The following is a 23,711-nucleotide window of genomic DNA, read 5'->3' on the forward strand; positions in this document are numbered from 1 at the left end:
GGACAAAAGTTCTACCGTAAAATGGTTTTACATGCTTTGTATCACATACATGTTGCGAGAAACAAGTGAGATAAACCAGTACAATTGAATTTTTGGTAACCTAATATTTTTACGGTCCGATGGTCATCAACAAATAGGCAAGCTTCTACCTAGCGGTAATGGCTGCTCGCGTCGATGAAATTAAAAAGGTTGATGTAACCAAGAAAGAATTAAACCAGTCAAAAATAAAGTTTCGAACTGCTCCCAACCGACCTCTTCTAGGCCTACTAGGTATCAGATGCTAAACTTTCCCGTTATAAAATGAATATAATAGTATTCAAACCACACACAAGACAAAGCACACAAAAAATTAGCAAAAAAGGGTTCCCAATCAAGAAACTTGCAAACACACACCTATTGGTTTTCCTATTCTAACCTATTATTGCAAAAAAAGTGCGGGGGGGGCTATGTATAGCCCCTGCTAGCCCAATGGCTGCGCGGTGACTGACTGTAGCCATTAACCTCCAATTCAGTCAATTACTACACATATCTCGGTTCCCTGTCGCCATCTCTTGAGTTACTCAAAAGAAGCGAACTCCCGTAACCGTTACATTACCCTGGGTACCGGAGCCGCGTAAATTCGAACGAGGAAATAGAAAATAGGAGTGGAGAAGGACGCTCCTTTAATTCTTCGCTTGGTCTTCTCCTTACGCGCTCGAAATTTTGTGGCCTTGGCACCCAGGGTTCCGTTGCACATCAACTGTTATCCGCAGAGCAATCACAATGATAGTTTTACTGATTTAAATCTTAGTTTCCAATTTTTCGTAATCTAGCGCTTTTTGCATATTTCGATGATAATCACGCAGTAACTGGTTGATAAGGCAGATCCAAATACATAGAATTAAAAAACATTCACGAACCCAGACCCAAGAGTGACATGAGTTGGTCATCAACGCTGGATGTTGAACCAGTTTTCGGGGAGACTCGTAAATATATACTCCTATATTCATAGATATATACTCCGAGATTCGAAGAAAAATAAATTTATCGTAGATCTAATAATAAATCATTGGGTCTGACTTGGATTTGCAATAGATTCAACTAAATACGAAGCACTCTCTACGGGCCAGGTCGAAAACGCGGAAAAAGCAGAATACGCGGAACACGCGGAAATGTGAAATTTTGCAAATACATTAACAAAGCAACAGAGCTCTTTCAAGAATTGAAATATAAGAACTTTTTTTGAAGGAATGAAAATTTCGCGTTTTCGATTTTGTACGAGGGTGAAAATCGAAAACGCGGAAAACGCGTAAAACTTTTATAATCGATCATATTAATCAATCGATTTATCAAAGGCTCAATAAATCATTACATACCTCTCTTGTCATCAAATTAACTAAAGGAAAATTTCACTTTTCAGCGTGTTCCGCGTGTTCCGCGCTTTCCGCGTTTTCGACCTGGCTCTCTCCACGGTGCGGTTTGTGAGGCCCGGCTTGCTACCTTAACCTCCGTTAAGATTCGTTACGACGCGTTCAAAATTTGGCGCCAGATTCAATATACCACAAAGATTTCAAAGTGAATAAAGATTATGTTGAAAGAAACACTCAAGACGTCATCCATAAAGCTCAGAGGCGGTGATCGGAAAAAGTTTTTTGGGATTCACAAGGACGTAATGGGGGGTAATATTTGGGGTGGTTAAAGGCAATATTTTCTATCTATTTTGAAATAAGGCAAATTTCAGAAATTTGCTAGCTAGGATAAGATAATTCACAAGGGACTATAGCCTTTGGACCACGGAAGCGAGCAGGAACTGGGGGCCTTTGCCCCCCCCCCCCCACTAAGAATTTCAAAACTGTCCAATCAGTTACATAGGTTTACAAGAAAAAAAGCATATTTTACAAGAAGATTCTGTAAATTAACTGAATTATCCATTAAAAGAATATTGTCAAAACACACATGAAATATAATATTCACAAGTTATGATTAGCTCTAGAACACTGGTAAAAAACCGCTTCGCATATATCCTTTTTGAATAATAATAAAATTTACAAATAGTAGCAGGGGCTATACCTGGCAGAGGCCAGGGACCTTTCCAATAGATATATAATCAATCATTGATAAAAAACTCTTCTACCTTTCATCAAAATTGTTCATCAAATTTGAAGTTTAAAGCTCAGGGAATAATGTTGCTTGAAGTAGTCCTCAAGAAGGCAAAAACATGGATAACTCTATTAAAATCACAAAATTTTGTTTAAAATTTTAAAATTAGAAAACATTTTAAAAGTTATTTGAATTTCCATAGAGCTTTTAGTTGTTTCACTCACACCATTTTTCCAATTTTAAAACCCATTGCAAAAACAATCAGAAATATGCTGGCCGAAACTTGTGTAGGATGAAATCCATTGGTAAACCTGATAGCAGGAGGATGCCTTTTATTTTAGTGGTGAAAGGAAAACCAATCAAAGTACCTCAAAATCTAGTTGAGGCTTTTTGTCCTCAACTAATGTGCAGCTGAGTTAAAAAGACATTTTGTGAGGATAACCCTTATGAGGGAGATCATTTTATTATATTTCTAAATGATTTTCAGGTTTTTGAAAGGTCTTTTCATGTTTCAGTTCAAATGGTAGCTTAAAATAATTACAGATTTTCATCATAGGTTACAGACAGCTTAGGATACTTTGTCAAAAAACCTTTTCATGATATCAAAGAGTAGTTGATTCTGTTGTTGTAATTGCTGTTGCATCACCATCTGCTTGTCAATTTGTTGTTGCAACATGACCATCAATTCCTTTTCCCTCATTGCCCTTTTGTCATGATCTTTTTCTTTTATTTCTAGCTCTTTGACTTTAATCTCCCATTCTCTTTCCTTTTCTTTTTCTTTTATTTCAATCTCCTTTTTTCTCAACTCAAGCTCCTCTCTCTTTAACTGGATCTCTATGTCAACCTTTTCTGTAGAATCATCTGCAACTTCTTCATTGTTGCAATCACTTTTCCTTCTTTTATTCTCTGCTTCTTGACTCTCTTTCTCTCTTGCTTCTGTCAATATATCAATTAGACGCTTTCTTGTAGTGTCTACACTTTCCATATCCTTTTCCACCATACTTGCCCCCATCTTCACCATTTCATTGTGTGCCTCATCCCCCCTTTTTATTATCTCACAAATTGCCTCCTCTACTTCACTTCGCTCAGGTGGGCTAAGGCCACTTGCACGCTTTTCTTCTAGCATTTTAAAACCCCTTTCTAGTTTTAAGAATCTATCCCTTACAGCCCTCTGATCGACCCAGAAACGAGGTCGGTCTTGCTGATTCAAATTGTCAGCCACTTTGTCCCAGCGCTGACCACGTTGCCGAGAACCAACCTTGGATTTAAATGGCTCCTCAATAAGAATTTCTCTGCATAAAAGTCTATCGTGGTCATTTGTCCACACCATTTTTGGCCTGTTTAACAGAATATCAGATCATGCCAAAAATCTTATTCCCAACTTGTGAGCTGACAATTTTTAAAATTCTAAAAAAGCCTCTTAGTCTTATAAAACAATGAAACCAATGTTGAACTTTTTAGAAATTGAGAATTAACATCCTTTTAGCTAGACTTCAAGCAAAGCTGGAAATTTCTAGCAAGGATAAAACAAAAAATTATCACCAATTTTCAACCTAAGATGTAATTTTTATAACCATATAGTATACAAATATAGTATAGGTACATATTAAACCACAGTTCAAACTTGATATCAATCCATAACATTGATGCTGCATTTAAAAGGACAAGGATTTACTTTTGCGAGACAGAAAATCCCATGACATGTATCAGGGATGTAGGGTACTATTATAAGACACAAATCGACAAATGTTCTGGTATAAAGAGAAAGATTCAGACTTAAAAGGGAGACTAAGTCCTCCTAAACAGGCACTCACAAAAACTTTGGGGGTGGAGGCAGACGCAGAGGGCCTTTGTACTCCCAAGGTTTCTACGTCTCCATGTAAGCAATTCATGGTGTTTAACACCTGTGGAAAATATCTATAGAAGAATTTTTACCAACTTTTGTATCTTGATCTCCTGAGTACTCTGTTGAGCCATTTTCTTGCCAATGTAATTAGTGGGCACACTTACACCTCTCTGCAAACACACCTAGGTATAAAAAGGGACATGTTGCTTAAAATCTACCCAGGACAAGCCTTACAAATACGAAATCGCCAAATTTTGTAAAATAAAATGATAAAGAGTGAATGTACTCACGATTAAAACACTCAAATTTGTCTCCACGACGTGAAATTTCAAAATCCGCGTTGCAAACTTGATGACAACGCGCTGCGCCGAGTTAAATGAACACGACGTGGCAGCATGGAGGCAGCACTAGTTCCTAGGCTCCACTAGCGCGTCTTGCATCGCGCTTCGACTCTCAAATTTCTAATGTACCTTGAAATTTGTATAAAAATAGCATTGCTCGAGTTTATGTATTTTCTTTTAAAAATCCTAAAGAAAACATTAAGTTTGCTATACAATGAAACCCCTAATAGACCCTAATAACGGTCACCTCTTTGCAACCGCCACCTCCAGATCTACAGCCTGTAGAGAAAGTCCCTGCCGAAATTATGGTCATAAAACTCATAACTCTGATGATAATGAGTACATAACTCTCATAAAATTTCCACATAGCAGCCAACTTCAATCAACGGCCAGTTGGGAGTGCCCTCAGTGTCTGCTTCCTGGACTGATTTTTGCCCTGTAAAATTCATTAGTTTTACAACATGCTTTGGAATTACTCAGGCACCGCGGAGCGTTAAGAAAAGAGGGGAGGGGTCTAAAAAATATGGGGGCTGAAACCGAAAAAAAGGCTTTACTGTTGGAACATTTCTGGACGCTTTTTAATTTTTGCAAAGGTGGGGGTGCTAAAGCTCCCCCATCCCCACTGCTCCGCGGTGCCTGTTACTGTTGTTTTGGCTTGGTCCATAGAGTTATGAACAAAGACCAAACTACAGTGATTTGATGCGTTCAAGTAGCTATATCTAAGTCTATTTGTAACAAATTAAACAGATATTGTACATTTAAAACATAACTATGATTCGCAAGTATTTCAGGATGCTCTTCCGGGTTTTATGATCCAAAATTAGACAATTTCAAAATTGTTTTTATCACTTAATATCAAAAATAAAAAAAATCGCTATCAACGAAATCAGCATTGACGTCCTCTCCTCCATCCTTATAGGCATCAAGTTGTACAGTATATCCTAGTGTTCTAAATATGAAATTGAAGTTCTATTTCTGTCTCCAAGGACATTATTGTATTGAATGTTTAATTGGTTTGTAAGGTCAATTGTCCCCACTTGGACCTGTTCTTTAGAATAATTCAACAGATTTGCATACTGGTAATTTCAAGCAAGCTTTTGAGAGATCTCAAAGTTTAAGGTAAGGGTGTATTCCAAATGCCAGGAACCTTGCCCTAGACCCCTTATCTCTATTTCAGTCTGTGTAATCTAAGTTGGCCGCGCTGTTGAGTTTGAAAACCCCGAAGAGAACTAGCAAAGAACAAAAAGGTAGCGTCTTTGTGCTGAGTCAACCTTACTAGAAGCCACTGTCAGAAATGCATCACTGGAAGCAGATTTGAGTTACATAAACCAGGCTTAACACAACACCAGCTATCCAAAAAGATGCATCAGATTGAGACAGAAACAAAACAATAATCTTTGTGTACTGAGTCGAAGCATTTTGATCTTTTTTGAATTAGACTATTTCAAAATTAGCAATACATTTTAGAGTAAATTCTTTCATCAAGTTGAATCAACAGCAACAATTAGAGGCAAAAAATAGTTTTTGGGATCTTAAATGGGATGAAAAATGGTGTTCGCTAAAAGCAAATACGTATATGTTGGTACCTTTTCCAGAATCAATGATAAAAATTTGTTGTCATTTAAACTGTAGTAATAAGCCATTAAAAACTTGAGAATCTTTGATCACTTTCTCAAATCAACCATCTGCCTGTCGGGGGCTATCTTTTTGCCTACCATGCCTTTTTAAGGGATGCAGCTACTCCTTCTGGTTACATTATATGCCTGGTGAAAACAGATATTGGTAGCAAGTAAGATAACTTAATGATAGTAATCAATTCATGAAAATCAGATATCATTGTAGCGAAGAGCAAAAGAGAAATAATGTAAGATCCTCACAAAAGAAATGATTGTAGATCTCTCAAGCCCTTCTGATGAACTAAGCTTTCTCGTGCGAACTAAGAAATGTAACCAAAGCATCATGGATTTTCTTGTCAAAAGACGAGAGGAGAATTTTGATAAATAAATCTTTATTCATTTATGAAATATCAACTTAGGAAAATGGTGGTAAGATTATTTATAGAATGGACCAATTGCACTTTGTCGTTAATAAATCTACTGTGCTATATTGACATCCAAGGATGATTTACTAGAATTGATATAGATTTTCAAAGAACTAACTGCGAAAAATTTAAACTTTTGTGCAATCTTTAAATTTCACTGTATGACAAGCTCGTAAATAAAAGTATACAGAAAGTACAGGTCCTTGCAAGTGTATCTGAAATGTTGGTGAGCCAGGAAGTCATATAGAAAGGTAAAAAGTGATAAAGACAGCTAGATATCTCGTGCGATATGAAAAACGGAAGGTTTTATGTTTTAGTGAATCTTTGCTCCCAATTTTGCACCCACAGTCCATTGTTGTATCTAATTGGTCTTAACCCAATAAGATTGTTACACTACAGGCATACAATGAAAGTGATGAAATACCTGACTGCTGGTCCGCCTGGAAACGAAGGGAAATACAAAAAACCCTTTTCCATTTGTGTCAGTTTGTCATTTCCTATGTGCAGAGACAACTTTCTATCAAGTAAGATAGATCCACGAATAGTCTATACACAACGAAAAATGTTTTCCATACGAAACTCATATGATTATGGTGAAAATATGAAATTCAGAAAACAAAGCTCATCTCCTAAAGAAACTTTTTTCGCAATGAGCTGGCCAAGAAGCCGAATTCCAAGGAGCTTAGTATAAAACATTGATTGGCTCCAAATAATAGAAAGGTGAACTACCCGGTATTTCTAAACAAAAGCAGGTCACCAGTAAAGTTGCATTACGTTGTAAATATCACGTAAAGCATTATTACGTAAATATTACGTAAAGTGTCGTCGTGTTTCGCTCACAACTTACTATGTACAAGCTTATCAATCAATCAAACAACAGATCATTACAACCATTCAGTTAACCAATCACTTCAATCACTCCAGTCAATCAGCCAAGCAACCAACCAATCAATCAGTCAATCAAAACAAAGGCCAATAAAGTTTGAATAATGAATTCACTCACAACGTTTTGTCTAGCTCTGCAAGATCTTTCATAAAATTGTCAGCAGCTAATTTCAATGCTTTCACCTTACGCGTTTCGGTCCGGGCATTTTTTTCCACAACGTATTGTCAAAACAAATACAGTGGAATCCTGATAAAACGAACTCTGAATTGTATTCGTTATTGTCAATGTACTCATCCGAAAAGTAATTTCTGACGCAATCAAACTTTCATCTCGTGCTCTGAGTCTACCAGCCAGTGATTGAAATGTATCTTTGGCATGTTTTGCCGATTATAAAAATGATTTCCCGACAGATTAAGTGATAAATGAGCACCAAAAATAAACAAATATAAATAACAGATGAAAAATTTAAGAAAAATTCGTTATATCGAAGGTAATCATGATGAAGGGACCTAAAAATTGGTTAGTAATAACGAGAGCTCATTAAATCCGGGATTCGTTATACCGAGAGAATTTATAAGGAGTTTGTTAGGCAGAATTCAAGGGACGAGACATTTAGTTCGTTATACCAGAAAGGTCGTTATCTCCGGGGTTCGTTAAATCGGGATTCCACTGTATCACACTTTGATCATGCCCTAGCTCAGTTATTTTTTTAGAATAATGAAGAAAACCAAGTTCTTTATGTTATCAACTTAGGGAATAGGCCCATAGGCCTAGCCAAAAGGTTCACCCACTGATTGATAATCAAGCGTCGTGAGAAAAATCTGCTATTGCAATTTCTACCATTGCTATTGTTTTGTGTAACAATTTCCCAAGAGTCCGCCTTGTCATTTTGAAAGCACTACACTCCTGTCTAAAGCGTACTTGCGGTATACCAGAAAAAATTGATAGATAAATTATTGAAACTTTAAAGATTCTTTTATCTTAGTTTACACTTTCTGTTCATGAAACTGGGCTTACAAAATATAAGATTCAGAAGATTTAAAACCATTAACACTCTAAAGATTCACGTTTGTGAAATTCACTTCCAAAATTGTGGACACAAATAACACAATTTTCCAGAATGATACTTTAATTTATTGACTAAATCGAAATAGTTGATATTCAATGATTAAAATTACAAATTAGCTAAAAATCGTTAAAATTTATAAATGTGCAGGAAACTCACATAAAATTTATCATATTAAACTCTATAAAAATTAAAAATTTTTCTCTCCATCAAAACTCAATTACATAATAATTTTTGCCTCTCGTTATAAACGAGCTATAATAGCATTCCTATTAAAACTTGACTTTACAAAAGAAATTATAAATTAATTTTCGTAACCAACAGTTGCCATCACAGATGACTAAATCAACTTTTTACTTTATCAAAATAATCAGCAAATGATTTGTGGTGAATGACTCGCAAATACACGTAATAAAAAAAACGAAAAAGCACAAAATCGTAGGTTAGTTGATAAATTATTCAGGCTACCATGCCTTTTTAAGGGATGCAGCTACCCCTTCGATGGTGGACGACACAATAGTGAGATGTTTTTGCAGCTCTGACCACGGCTTTCTCTTGACTTCAGTAATCTCATAAAGAAGATCAGTAACTCCAGGAAATGCAGATGCACCATAGGTTTTGAATTCAGCCGGTGCAAAAATGATATGCCTGGCGTAAAGAGAATATGGACAATGAGAATGGGTAATACTTCTTCTTCGTAAAGAAGATACCTGTTCATCGAAGCACGTCTATTTTGGAAAAACATTGCCAAAAATGTAAAGAAAAACACATTTTTTGCCAAGATTATCTAACTGAGCAATTATACCATACGAAAGTTCCAGTTGAGACATTTTAGAGATTAGTAAATGTGCTTTATAAAGACAAGCTCTCCTAAAGGAAAAACCAATCGTCCTGTAGTGACAAAATTAAAATTTTATGCTAAGCCCATTACATTCGTTCATTCCAGATGCTTTTCCATTGCGTGTTTCTAGACGATAAATCTTAATATAAAAGAATGTTTATTCCTTTTTTAATTCAATTGAAAATAGTCGCAAATTATCAAGGTAAGTCATAGTAGGCTTTTTGCAAGGTAATATTTCTTGCTGGGTCTGTGTTCCGCACGATATTGTACCGCACGCAATCTAGAATATTTATAGAATCGGTCTGTGTTCCCTGCCCGTAATATAAGCCGCAGCGCAAGTTGAAAATTGTATCTACTATTTTCGCAGGACCCAAAAATATCAATTCTGACAAATATTTAACCCAAAAATATCACTTTTGGCAAACATTTGACCCAAAAATATCGGACTGACCCCCCGTATGTCTGTGTGCCAAGTGCCCCCCCTGGGCACTGTCAAGGCGTTAGAATTATTCATTTGCAGTTAAATTCTCAAATTTGATGTAAACTAGATTTCTGGACAGCATCTTCCATTTTTAATTGTAAAATGTCAACGTGAAAAGAAAATGTAGTAGATTAAATTGAGAGTTGAAACAAAAGGAGAACGCATTTGGTCAGTGAATCGAATTTTTCAAAAAGTTGCTTTGAAATGTCGAGAAAACAAGTTTGTCAGAGATTAGGATCCACAATAAAGTCAGGCAATGCAATGGCTCTTCACAGATAGATTGTCTCAGAACCCCAATTTACAGCTTGATTGGCTATGCCACGCCACACAGAGTGTCAAGTGTTAGCTAAAGTGGCTTGAGCCAACTGCCAATCAAAATTGACCAATCACCAAGTGTAATACCACTCATACGCTCATTAATTGGCCAATTTTGATTGACAGATTGCTCGAGCCACAGAGTCGATTGCCTTTAATGAAAAATCAGATGAAGTATTGTTGGACTCCTTTTTTGCAAATATTTGTCCCCACCCTTTCCTTTCCTTTTATAGCGGTATTATAATTGATCTTGAACCAAAGAGATTGTGGCACTACAAGCATATAAAAAAGTGATAAAATACCTGACTCCTGCTCTGCCTGGAAACGCAGGGAAGTACAAGAAACCCTTTTCCATTTGTGTCAGTTGGTCATTTGCTATACGCAGAGGTAATACTCTATGAACGAAATTACCTCAATCAATCTTGGTATGAAGTGAATGAGCGATTGTTGCAATAAAATAGTGAGGTAAAAGAAACTTAACAAGATCAAATGTTTTCTAAGTGGAGCAAACAACCAAACATGATGCCATAAATAGTGAATCAATGTTTTTTTATAAGAACAATTGCTAAATTAAGAGTTTTACTCACGAAGTTTTGTCTAGCTTTGCAAGATCTTTCGTAAAATTGTCAGCAGCTAACTTGAATGCTGTTACTGCCTTTTGCAAATATGCTAGGGTAAAAATATTCAACGTCCTTACCATACATTGCAATGTTTTTAAAAGCTATGTATTACAAAACAGGAACCATAATGAGTACAAGCTTTATAGAAGATCTCTGCCAAGAAAAACCTACTTTATGAACATTCAGACTGTTCTTGGTTCTTATATCACAGGTGCATAGGGCCATTTCGGATCAATTATCCCTATTTCAAGGGTTATGCTTTTTGCATTTGTTGGAGAAAAAGCTAAATTATCATACATAGAAGTGGTTGAATTCACCCTTCTTCCTGAGAACAAGACTTTTTAAGATTAAGCAATAAAGATTTTTAGACACCTGTCGCCCAAAGTTGCCAACAGACAAAACTGTTACTTTTCACAAAGAAGCATACTTTACTAAAGCATTATATATCTCTCAGTCTAAAAATTGTTTTTGAAAACAAAGTGCTGAACCAAAGATCTGCCTGTTACAGTCTGAAAATTGCATTCCGAAATTTATATTAAAGTCTGAAATACAAGATTCGTTAAATAAAAATTTCAGCAAACTATAATAATGTATTATCAAGCATTTTGATCCTCTCTGTAACTGTTGGACATTATCTCGTAATGGACAAAGGTTTTTAGTGATTTGATAGACTACGAAATTCTATTAATTTATCAAACACATCGAGTTAGTGTCACATAGCAAAAATATTTCAAAAAACATACTTGTGTTGGCAACATTACTCTGAACCGCTCTTTGTGTAAACACTTTTTTGATATCATCGACACCCTTTTGCAAGGCTGTGGCATAGTCACGTGGGTCAAAGGGAACCAATTCAGAATCGGCATACTGCAGAAGAATACGACCTGTGAACTCCCCAACAGAGCGGTGGCATTCAAATTTTGGATCAATGAAAACCTTCATCCAGTGGTATGTATCGTGAAGAGAATGGTAGACTGGGTAGTATGACGTTCCATCGTATTTTGAATGCTGTCAAAAAAGAGTTTCATAAACTGTTTTGAAGTTTTGAAGTTTCGACAAAAGTTTAGAACAGTGTAGCGAAAGAAGAAAACAGTGTAGCGAAATCATGCCATTGGAAACATTACAACGATTATTGCTTTTGTTACTCACGATATCTTGCATTCCATGCATAATATCAAGAACAGGAATAGTGGCGTAATGATAAAAGTGTGCATAGTCACTGCCTGTTCCAACTGCACCAATCCTATAATACAAGAGATAATAATTTTTTCGTGGCCACACTCACTCAAAATTTGGTATCAAAAAGTAACATTGGAAAAAGATAAATAAACAAATTTAACGCAAGCGGTAAATAATATGGTTCCAACACTATGACCCCAACCAAGATTAATGAACGCTAAAAGCAGGCTTACAGTTACCACTCTTTGCGGAATTATCGTTCAAATATAAGTGTAAAAACTACAATAAAGATACTATCATTTGCAACAGTGGCACGAAGACCACAGCAATTCTACAAACAGTACACAGCTCTGTTTTACAATGTCAAGCTACATAAAACAGACTGGTAAACAGTAATCTTTTTTTAATTCAACCATTAAACATTTTTCGGCTGCCCGACCAACAGTAATTATTGAATATATCATGGTTAAACTATAGTTAAAAAACTAGCTTCCTTTTTGCTGAAAATGATGAGTCCCCATCTTGAGTACTTAGAATTAGGACAAATTTACCTGGGAAAATTTTTTGCTGTTGCTGATGGGGCTGTCTTTACAGCCTTTTCAAACATAGTCATAGCCGTATTTGCGTCTTTAACCTACAGAAAATGGATCAATTTTAAAGTATTCATCCATTCTTAAAGTCGTGAAGGTGCCCTGTGCAACAAGTAAGTCTTTTACATGAGTAAGAAACCATTGTAAAACCTGCGAGTGGAAAATCAAGTGTAGGTAGAAATTAGGTTCTAATCAGTGATGGGTGACTTTGAATTCTTAAAGCCAAATTTAATTTCACCATAGGTTCTAAAACTGTTGAAGACAAGTAATGATGGCTTACTTAATTAAATAAAAATAAAAAACTGTTTATTCAGCTCCTAATTTCATTGAATCATCATATAATCTTAATAAATCTAGCTCCTCTCTAAAATGTCTCACCATCTTTGCTTAATTTGAATCTGTAGCAAACTAATGCATAAAGGTAAAAGAGTTGTTTGAAGTCGTGTTTAAGAGTTGGTTTTCTTAGGAAAGTCTTTTTCCATTAGCAGTTTCTGTTACCACAGGCCAATCTGACTCTCAACAAATACAAAAAAATACATTGGCCTACCGGCAACTATGAATACCAAAAAGTTCAACAATCTACCATCATTTTTGGAACTGCATATCAGCGAGATACCTGGTTATAGGAATAAACAAAGATATATGTGACTAGGCTATTTGCCTTGTAAATGACAACTTACCTTCTTGAGGTTTGCATAAATCGTTTGATACAATAATTGGCTAGCTGCCAAATGTACTGAATAATTTCCTGAAAATAAATCGAAAATAATGAATTGACACTTTATTTTAGATTTAGTTATAAATTGACAAATAACATTTTAGCCATAACAAATCTCTTATATATAATTCTAGATCCATCAAGTCTTTCTAGAAGTGATATATCAAAGAACTTTGGGCAATTCGTCTATAGATCAAAGATTAGTCTTTGACCTGCTATTGTAAACCACCTCATGAGATGTAAGTAATGCCTTAGAAAGACAATAATTAAGTAAGTGAACAGAATATTTAAACTAATCTTAACATCCTCGTATCCAGCTACCTAAACCCTACATATGCAACCGGCCAAACACCACACTTGAAGAGAACTGGGTCGAACGTAGAGCGAGGCTGCGATGCAGCATAGTAAATTGAAATGCTGCCTAACAAAAGCTATGTGGAAAAAACAGCGTAAATCACATCAGTCGTTAAAAATATCCGGACAGAAATACTAAGATTATCAAATGAATTCTATACGAACCATAAACAGCTGTGTCAATATTCACATAGGCTACAGTCCTGTCCCGCAAGATCTTCACGTATTGCTAAGTGAGAAGAAAAATCAATACTGAGGAGACATCACTTTGCTAATTTATTTCTTCCAGAAAAAAGTTTAAATGTAATCGTTAGCTTCCGCTTAGGAGCGTCTATCAAAGTTCAAAATATCAGGGAAAAGCTAACAACCGGTAGAGCTTACCTCTACATACTCTGATGAGCCAATGAGACCAGATTCCTCGCCGCCCCAGCTGCAGAACTTGATTGTTCGGGCAGGACGCCAACCTGTAAATCCAAATCGAAATTGAAGTAGCAAAAATTAACAAGATATCGATGATGGGCATACCTCTTGTAAAAAGCAAAAGATAGGACTTGCAAAGATTATCAATCCACGGCTTTAAATAAGGAAAATAAAGTTACAATGAATAGTTCCCTCCTATGGAAGTCGACGAAATATAGTCATAGGAAGGAATTTATGAGTCAAATTAAAAATACTAAGTGAAGTTTTCATTGCCATTAGATTCATATATGTTGGAAAAAACATTATTACCCTATTTTCCAGTATTATGAAATTAACTTGGTTCGATACAAAGAAAGGGTGTTATATTTGTAGAACCCTACCTGTTTTTAGATACTCTCCAAAGACTCTGGCAAGTTCCAAAAGAACTGATCCGCCACTTGATGCATCAACCCCACCGAAGACCCAGGAATCACGATGATTGCCAACCATAACATAGCGATCTTTAAAGACATAACAATTAATGTTAATTACGCTAATAAAGGGGGAGGTTATGGAAGTAAACTTTGAGAGATAAATGAAAATTACTTTTAGAAACAAGCAGGAAGGATGATGGCTGTGGAAATCGTAGACATTTTTATATGACCCGAACCCATGGTCATATAGTTTCGATCAAATTAATGAGAGTTAGAGGCAATGAACTGAAGAATACCTAATCACAGACAGCATACAAACCTGGCTCAGTTGCTCCTCGTATTGTTCCAATAACATTTGTTATCTTCAGTATATCACGGGTATTGTGCACTTCCAATTTGGCTTTCCTTGAAAACAGATTTAAACTGGATGAGAAGAAGACACGTCAAAAAATACAATCGGAAGAGATATCAAACTGACGTAAGACCTGGTAAGCTACAAGAGGTAAACATACAAAAAGGAGAGCAGGTCTATCAATACGACCTTTGAATATTTTGCAAGCCAGGACACGAGAACTAGGATACATTACGGGATTTAAATTTGATCGTGTTATTTAGTGACAAGACCCCATGCTTGGGCTGGCATTTGTGACTTTTTTGCACCCTATCTCCTTAAGAATATTTTTACTTCAGGAGTTTCTTGTATAAATGCTTTCAATATAATTCGATTTTCGCTTATCTAAAAAGACATTCAACATAAATTTCCTGCAGAACTAGCTTTCAACAAACTACAGAATAGGCTTTAGTTGGAAGCTAAGCAAAAACCGATAAAAATAAACAGGACATCCTCGAAAGTGCTTGTATACCAGCAAGACTATACAAAGGAGCTGAGTAGATCTACCACTTACCAGCCAGCGTAGGATGAGTTGAATCCTGGTCCAACTTTATATGTGATACCCAAGCCTCCTGTCCAGTTTGTGAAACCAACTGGAGTTCCACCCATCTTACTGTTATTAATATGGATTTAATCAAAAATAGAATAGTACATAAAAAAAGGTTTCTCAAATTCTACACAACCACAAATCCTTCCTAAAAAAATTATCGTTTCTCTAGAAAACTCTACTGGAGTTTTTTTTAAACGATTTTTATGAAAACCTGTGTGTACGATGAGAGCAGTGTGATAGCAAGCTGAAAGAATCAAGAAAATTCAAAATATCCAGGAAATCTTAAAACAACATATGGAAACCAAATTCCATTATACCTTAGAAATTTCTCTGCATCTCTTGCAGAGATGGGATGGCAAGGTATCTTGGGTAATCCAGGAGCGGTGTCCATAGGCATCCGATAGGCATCATCTGTAGCAAAGGAAGAAATATAGAAATACTGGGGGGTCACAGACCAGGGGGCCCTTGGCTATAGGGACCCATAAATAATAACTCAGTTATAAGAGCTTTCTTAGCAATAATCCAGCCTCTGCATTATCACGAACTGTCATTAATAGAGACAATAATGCAAAAGTCTCTGAATGAAATAAGGTAGAGGCAGTTTGAGTCTTTGATTGCCTGAATGATAAAGATATTTTGTTAAAAATTTCTTATCTTTGTGGGCTTCGGCTAAAGAAGCTTAAAAGCATCTGATTGTAGCCAAAAAATTTGATTGCAACAGGGCAACATACAACAATATGTATATCATACAGATTTACACCATGGCATGTGTATCTGTTTGCAACAGTGAATTGGCTGTGATCGAATTTGGCTAACAAATTAAACGTTTTCCATTTTCTAAGACTTTTCGAATTTCTAAGAAATTTGCATCTTTATGCATTATGGTGTTAAGATATCAGTTGTGTTCAAATTATACCAATTAGCAAACAGAAAGAAATAGCCACCAGACAATGGCCTAGATAGGAACATTCATAGGAAGGGTGAGAAACTATCAAGCATTTATATTTTTTCATAAATTTTAACTTAACATAATAACATCGGAGCTGAAATCAATAAATCTTTTGATATTTCAGATATTTTTGTGTTTATGTAGCTTTGAATTCATTCCTATCAAAACATGGCAATAAGAAAAACATAGACAACTGTGTTAAATTTCTGACAAGTCCAGACGTTTTCCGACAGAATAGTAGTTTAGCTCTACAGGGGGCGGGGGGAGGGTTTGCACCCTCTGACCTCCCTCTATCTACACCACTGCCACTAGGGCAGTTTAGACACCATAGCAATTTTAGCAACCAAACTAGCCACCAAAGCAATTTTATCAACAGCCAATTTCAAAAATTCCCGAAGAGCCTTCCCCCTATCCCCTAGAAGCGTCTGCCTAAGGAATGCTTTCTATTTATCTTTCGTCCTGACACGGGGCCCATAAATCCTCTCCGCGGCCCTGCAAAGGACACAAGAATTCGATAAAAAAATTAAGCCAAGAGTCCTTTTTCTCCATTTGTATATTTGATCCGCATAGATAGAGTAGACATGAACTTGCTGAAACACATTTCGATCATAATTAAGGAAAGAATGAGCCAGGAAGGGACGTAAAATCTTTCAATTAAGAAAAAAGCTATCAATCTTTTGACGCATTGCATCGGACAGAACCTCCGCTTTGAGCATTAGTTTCAACGAATCCTTCAACGTTTTGAAATTCGTAAAGGTAAATACAATAAAATAACGACGTAACTCCTACCACAGCCAATATAGTTAATATTTCGATTTTACTCTTCTATTCTTTTTTTTTACCGCTATTCCTCCTATTATTTTTACCTGATGAAATATTATGCTCGAAACGTTGTACTTATCGTGTACAAGGTCGTTATTTAATCGGATTAATTTTTGCTCATTGCTCGACGTAAAACACGCTCAACCACATTGATTATCAATTTGAAATTCGTGTCTCTGACCCATTGACAGGGATACAACTATACACAAAAAGAATCATTACCCGTCGAGGGCCATCCAGGGGTCAAAATGTCTCCATCTCCTAAACCAATGGAACCACGTTGAACTCCGTCTCTTGGCATCCACATGCTTTTTGGATACGTCTTATCTGCTGGGACAGGTCCATAGTTTTTCGGGTCGTTGTAAATGAAAATGCCAATAGCCCCATTCATTTGAGCATTGAAAACCTGGAATTCAATGATAGCATTGAAAAGACATCGTCTTAGAGCAAGATGATACGGTGGAAATCATGTGTGACGTTTCTGAAGGAAAATTGTTTACTGTATGCATAGATTATCAGGAACGCTTACTTTCGTATTCGCTAATTGTTCCTCTTTTGTTTAATGAGACCTACATCTGGCGTCTCAGTTTCAGACAATGTATCAAACTTCGTTTATACACGGAAGAGGTGACAGTTACTGTACACAGTCATATATTAGATCCCATTCCACTACATTACATCACACAGATAAAATCACTCTATCTGAGAATCGCAGTGTTTCTGCCTTATACCAGCCTTTAAATTGAGACTTCAATTAATGTTTTTTCCAAAACCATATCAAATAACAAATATTGTCAGCTATGTTATTTCCATACCTTCGCTCCACGATATACTTTGCCATATCTCACGATGACAATCTTTCCAGTACAATTCACCTTGAAATGATCCTTCAGCATAGCAAAGTCTTCCTCGCGGCCATAATTCGCATAAACCAAATCCCCCTATGAAAATCAGTATTGAGATACCCTTTGAAGCAATATAATAAGAATCTAAAGATCACAAGATCATTATGACAATCTAAGGCACGTCATTTTTCAGAGGTTTAGATGAGAAGATCACCTATCAAATATTTGTCACTACATGCTTATTTTCATCTCATGTACTCTTTCTTTTATAGGGAAAATGTCTTTATTAAGAAAATTCAGGCTCACAATCTTTTAATTATTTTGATAATTTCTGTAAATGTTATTTATAATATGTTATCTTTAATATTCAGAATTATAATTTGTGTTGAACTTTTATGTTAAATGTTATGGTCGAAGGGTGGCTACGTATTTCCATGCTCCAAGTGGCATTGTCAGGAAACCTATGTATGTTATGTGTAAACCTTTATGAGAATAAAAAAACTTTCCAATTGATGAGAATATTGTAAGAATATTGCTCAGCCTCAGCTTGCATATTTGTGTCTCATTTTTTAACAGTTGCCTCTAGGGTCCCTTGAAAATCTCTTAAAATTCTTTCAACTATGTTCCCCTGAAACCATATAAGGTTTGAAAGCAGTGCCTAATTTAGTGTGGTCTTATACACTAATAATGGTTTTGAAAATCCAAATTGTGGTCTTGAAATCAGGAATTAGGGGGAGGATTTCCTTGAAATTGAAACGAGGTTTTTCGAATCTTTTCATTGACCCTTGCTTTGCCACTTAAATAGCTAAAGGATTCCCGGAATATTGTTTTCAGATTGACATAATGGCTGGAGTTGAATTAGCCAATATTTCAAATGACTCAAATATAGCAGTCCATCATTTACTGATGAGCAAGTCAGTAATTTTATGAAAACACTGAAATAACATTAAAACAGCGTAATTTAATATTATTCTGTGAAAAGGCCACAGGCTATTTAATATTTACAAACTATTCTTTATCTGCCAAGAGTCTGCCTCATTCCAATAGTAAGCCTTATAGCCTCCTTTGAGTTAATCTCAATATGGCCTATTGAATCTATCCTTGGAATGCTGAATGACTGCAGTAGTTCAGTTGTTATGAAACTTGTTTAAATTCTATTTGACTATTTCCTTACATATTTAAAATGCTAAACTGGTTAAAGAAAACTGACGAAAGTGAAGAAAAGAAAAGGCTTGGTTCTAGTATAAATGAGGAAGTGCCTGAGAAGAAAACTGGGAATAATTGTTTGTAAAGTGGATTTAATATATTTTGTAAAGTTCTTAAACACAATGCACGCCATTTTGTTTATCCTCACCTTCAATTTGTCTTTGTTCCGCATGCGTCGATATCAAACTAACCCAGGTTCGCCCTTGATTCCGTTCACACTACAAAGTTGACAGTTTCCAGTGTAAACGCATTAGGGCTCGACCCGGGTTACTGTTAACCTAGGGCGAACCCAGGTTAGTTTGTGTAGTGTAAACAGGGATTTAGTTGTGACTCTCTATGGGTTATGTTTATTAAAAAAACTTAAAAGTAAATGTAAATTTCATTCCTCCATGAGGTGTTTTTTCACATCATATTCCAATCATTTTAGATCTCGGAAAAGCATTTTCTGGGCCCCCCTAGAGGGGCCTAAACATTTCTAGGCATAATTAGTGGTATTGTGAAAGTCTCTTAAATTAGGCACTGTTTGAAAGAATAAGAATACTTTAAGAATGTATTCAGGCTCAAACACAAATTTCTTAAAAATGTAGAGGCTTCTGATTGAATTTTAGAGTTCTCATAAAAAATGAGTGTAACGGTTCTCTGTAATTGCAATGTGACGATAGACCATTTTGCTTCGTAAAACATGAACAAGATTTAAGTTATAAGATCACATGTATCCTATGATGTATAATAAGATATTTTCGTAAGTTCAGATGTATTATATCATGCCCTTGCAGGTCATGTGATCCAAAATAAAAATTCTTAAGTTAGGTTTTGTGACATGATCACTTAAAAACTCCATATCAGCTAATGTTGTGACACAAACCGTTGCATTGCCAGCTAAACCAAAAGCGTTAAATGGCTGTAGGGCGTCTGAGGAATTTTCCGCTGGATCGAGGATATCTTCAATGTATTGGGTTTTAAAGTTTGTCGTATTGGTATCAGTAATAATGTAACCATAGTTAGGCCGATCTTTACGAGGGTACGACAACAGGACATTATAATGCTGCTTTTCAACATCAAAGCTGTAGGACTTGAATCTTCTCGCAATTTCATCTGCAAGCTCGTTATTTCTTGGAGAAGCAGCAACGTGAGGCTTCGCGGACAAATATCTGGAAAGCAGGAGAAGTCATTCAAAAACAGTTCAAAATTTACAAACCAAAAATATTACAGTACGTTAAAGATGATGATATGCTTACTAAAATGAAAACAGTATAATAATATAATGATTGTGTTTGCAAAAGCAACATAGAAATTTATAAGCTAAATAGATACATGTCAGGATAATGACAGGTTAAAGAGGTTTTATCGGTGTAGTTTTGTTTTTCGATTGTGGTGAGCATGAACAGTTGTACTGACCAGTCTTTTTTGTAAGGCGGCAGAGAACAAAGTTAAGGGTTAGACCGCGGCTTATCGTTTGGGGTCGCTGTTGGCATGAAAATACTTCCCCGGGCTTCTCCATTGAAAATCAAATGATTGATTCGTTTGCAAAATTGGCACAAAGAGTCGTCATTGATTCGTCAATAAAATAAAATTGAGACATAAGAAGCAAATATTCAGTGGAGTGGACTAGTAATTCCATAAATAGGCCGTAAGATTCAAAATCATATTATTATCAAAACATCATAATGTCATCGATTGTGTGGGTAGACGAAACTCAAACTCAAACTTAAACTCAAACTCAAACTCGAAATCTTTCTCAGCAAGCAAACAAATTCATTACAATATACTGATTTAAAATACAATTACTAGAAATTTTAAATGAGTACAATTAACTGCATGAAACATTTTTAACTGCATGAATACAAAATATAAATGAATACAAATGTAAGGCCAACTATGTGTTTTACCAAATGGAAATATGAAGCTAAAGTTAGCGTACCTCATGTTTGCGTCAATTTTCGACGCATCTATCTTCTTGACAATCGTATCCCAGTCTTTCTGTCTTTGCGCCATGGATCTCCCTGCACTGCTCACTGATGGCGCGGAACATTTTGGGGTGTATGTAGCCCTTCGCACAAGATACCCCACAACAAACGACACCACAAATGATAATGTCCCTACAACGAGCACAATGACCGTTTTTCTTGTAACCATGTTGAAACTTCACTCGAATCTCAACTGCTGTCACGCAAAACTTCCGCTCTTGACTTCGGGCAGTGCGATCTATTTATGCAGCGGTGAAGCATCGTTTTAATCACAGTTAATTCTAGCTGAACCAGGTTTAAACAACTTCATTTGTCGGACAAGCTTTTAACTACTGACTCGATGTCAATTGGAGCTTAAAGCCAACAACTACAGTCCTTATCAATTATTATGAAAATGAATGTTTATTCGGAAATGCAAAACACTAGACTCGTTCATTCTTTTGTAGCAGAGAACCGCTTCATCTATCTAAACAACTCCACATTTTTGAACTTATTCCTCGTTGAAAAGGCTCGGGAACTAGATTTCATTCGATTTTCAAGTTACTAGAAGAAGCATAGAAACAATTAAGGTTAAAGAACTATTGCGAGTGTAACGTTTTAGGATTTTCATTCTTCAGTAATTATTATTATCTCCGATAGCTCAGCGGTAGAGCACTTGACGTACAAAGTCAAGGGGCGTGAGTTTGAGCCTCACTCGGGTTGGTTATTTTCCCACACTCTCTACTAATTATTGTTATTATGTTAAGCTAAATTTTTTGATTATGTTGCGTGTTAGGCTGCGTTTACACGATACTGGATTCATTTCAGATCGGATTCGCTGCACCGTATCGGATTGGTTCCATAAAAGATAGAGCTCCTGTTTACACGACAGTAGTTACTCCGCACTGCGGGGTGCAGTCTTTTGTTTCGGGGCCTCTGCGTTGGTCTCTGAGTCGCGCCAAAAAATGACCTGCCACGAGAGCATTGGATGTGAGTGTGAGTCACTGAAACAGAAAAATGGCGGGAGCAGGGAAGAAAGTTAAGGAAAATATTTTTTCTGGACTGAGCAAGAAATTGAGCTGCTGCTAGAGACCATGAGATCGCATGCAGCGAGTTCTCAATTCGAGGGGAAAAAATGGGGGAGTGTGAAGTCTTCTTAAAGATAAGGAATCTCTTGAAAAAAGATCCATGAGGTGGCTACTTATCTGAAAAATGTGTGCAAGACCAACCACTGTAGTAGAGAAAAATTTCTCTTTATCAGCATCCATCTTGTTTTCTTAATGAAACCACAATTTGTTGAAAAACGCGCCAAACGCGGGGTTGAGGTCACAGAGGTTGTAAATGAGGTTGCGGAGCAAGCTGATACCGGATCCGATCGTTTACACGAGCACTTTACCCAATCCGATACATATCGGATTGGTTTCATACCACTTTCGTGATCCGATATGAAGTGAATCCGGTATCGTGTAGTTCACACTTTTGGCGCGCAAAACATAAGTTGGTTGTAACAACACTAACAGCATTAGACTTATCAGGCCCTTCCCGCCCCAAAATTAATCTTGATTAATTTACCAAATTATCTTTTGAATGATATGCTGATTTTGATATTATTTAAAGGATGTTCAGCCGCTTAATAGCTTGTTCTTAGGGTGTTCTTGGGGTGTTCAGCCTGTTCTTGGAGTGTTCAGTCTTTTAGAATCGACGCAAGAAATTCCTAGTCCTACAAATTAAGCTACCAGAAAATGTTCAAGATCGATGTGTTCATAAAGAATAAGGGTTTTGCTGGCAAGATAGTGATCATAAGAGAAATATTTATAATGGTTAAACCGTGTCAGTACTTCAAGTATTGTAAGCTGTAAGGACCCTGTTTAAAATTAAAACTTAGAGAAATTTAAGAAAAGTGAATCATTTTATACATAGTAAAAAGTCCTTCGACATTTAAATTTATGGTTTCTTTCTCTAAAATCCTCAAATAGGTAAAAAGCAACTAAAATCCTTCCAGATGTTTTTCAAGTTCATGCTTAAAAACTCAAACGATGGAGTTGAAATTTCGAATGTCAACTGGTATTTCGTTAAAACAAGATGGGCCTTTGAACCATGTGATCCAAACCAAGAAGGACTTTTTTTCGGCTTCTCTCCTGACCCTTGGAACACACAATGTAGTTTTGTTGCTCCTTGTATCGTAATTGTGGCTAACTACTTCGCCATAGGATGCAAAATTTTCAACTATAGTTACTTGCAAACACCTGAACATCAGCAGATCCACCTTAAATTTCTTATGGTTTAATATGATCATCAATCCACTTTCTTGATAGCACTGAGGACGCCGATGAATGATTTTCAGGGCTCTTTTTTGAAAGTTTTCGAATATTTTGCCAGTTGTGACAGAGATCTTTAACATTGCTGTAGAGCAATACAGCATTTTAGGCAACACAATTGCTTTGCATATGGATTCAGCTGCATGACCATTTAGCGACTGTCTTGTTCTTTTCAATCCTTAATTCGTGCTGCAGCACTTTTTAAGATCACTTGTAAATGCATTCATATTCAGGCGAGGGTCCGAAAGCATTACAAGAGACTTGCAACCACTCACAAAGTGGTAATATGAAGTGATCATTTATCCAGATCTTTAAAACGTTTTTAGAGTGTAGTTTTTTGGCAGTGCCGTAAAGCATGGCTGCTGTTTTACCTCTATTTAGGTTTATGATAGGCCTGTTGCTCTATAAATATCTTGCAATGTTTGCCATATCAATTGTCAGAGCTTCTTCCATCTGACCGATGTTTCTATGAGACACGTAAATGGCAGTGTCAT

At 36.2% G+C, this 23,711-nt stretch overlaps 2 protein-coding genes across 3 annotated transcripts; both read right to left on the reverse strand.

The window, feature by feature from the left end:
- Positions 1 to 3: 3 nt before the first annotated feature.
- On the reverse strand, positions 4 to 4,636 carry LOC135681136 (uncharacterized). Of its 2 annotated transcripts, none has more exons than XM_089111863.1 (3): positions 4,216 to 4,636; positions 4,019 to 4,107; positions 4 to 3,416 (listed from the first exon to the last, which is right to left on the reverse strand). In XM_089111863.1, the coding sequence occupies exons 2-3, from the start codon at positions 4,054 to 4,056 to the stop codon at positions 2,648 to 2,650; spliced, it is 807 nt and encodes a 268-aa protein (XP_088967989.1). In that variant the 5' UTR covers positions 4,057 to 4,107; positions 4,216 to 4,636; the 3' UTR covers positions 4 to 2,647. The 2 variants fall into 2 exon arrangements, with proteins under 2 accessions (XP_088967989.1, XP_088967990.1); XM_089111864.1 differs by having other exon boundaries at positions 4,015 to 4,107; positions 4,216 to 4,274.
- A 3,575-nt stretch (positions 4,637 to 8,211) lies between these two features.
- LOC135681135 (N-acetylated-alpha-linked acidic dipeptidase 2) lies at positions 8,212 to 21,377 on the reverse strand. The gene is made up of 17 exons (XM_065195442.2): positions 20,875 to 21,377; positions 19,819 to 20,104; positions 17,718 to 17,843; positions 17,125 to 17,308; positions 15,449 to 15,542; positions 15,096 to 15,194; positions 14,510 to 14,595; positions 14,158 to 14,277; positions 13,739 to 13,821; positions 13,523 to 13,586; positions 12,966 to 13,033; positions 12,247 to 12,329; positions 11,666 to 11,759; positions 11,260 to 11,524; positions 10,484 to 10,565; positions 10,199 to 10,291; positions 8,212 to 8,907 (listed from the first exon to the last, which is right to left on the reverse strand). The coding sequence occupies exons 1-17, from the start codon at positions 21,087 to 21,089 to the stop codon at positions 8,724 to 8,726; spliced, it is 2,226 nt and encodes a 741-aa protein (XP_065051514.2). The 5' UTR covers positions 21,090 to 21,377; the 3' UTR covers positions 8,212 to 8,723.
- Between the last annotated feature and the right edge of the window lie 2,334 nt (positions 21,378 to 23,711).

Source organism: Rhopilema esculentum, chromosome 12, assembly GCF_057945365.1.
Source record: "Rhopilema esculentum isolate cy_ngs chromosome 12, ASM5794536v1, whole genome shotgun sequence".
NCBI lineage: Eukaryota > Metazoa > Cnidaria > Scyphozoa > Rhizostomeae > Rhizostomatidae > Rhopilema > Rhopilema esculentum.

Bases quoted from the DNA above. Each gene is read 5' to 3' on its own strand.
- LOC135681136 (XM_089111863.1), bottom strand. From the start codon at position 4,056: ATGGCTCAACAGAGTACTCAGGAGATCAAGATACAAAA. The intron at 3,417-4,018 runs GTTGGTAAAAAT...TCTGTTAAACAG, and splicing joins CAGGAGATCAAGATACAAAA to GCCAAAAATGGTGTGGACAA.
- LOC135681135 (XM_065195442.2), bottom strand. From the start codon at position 21,089: ATGGTTACAAGAAAAACGGTCATTGTGCTCGTTGTAGGGACATTATCA. The intron at 14,278-14,509 runs GTTTGTATGCTG...ATGTCTTTAAAG, and splicing joins ACGAGGAGCAACTGAGCCAG to ATCGCTATGTTATGGTTGGC. The intron at 12,330-12,965 runs GTAAGTTGTCAT...CATTTTCTGTAG, and splicing joins TTTATGCAAACCTCAAGAAG to GTTAAAGACGCAAATACGGC.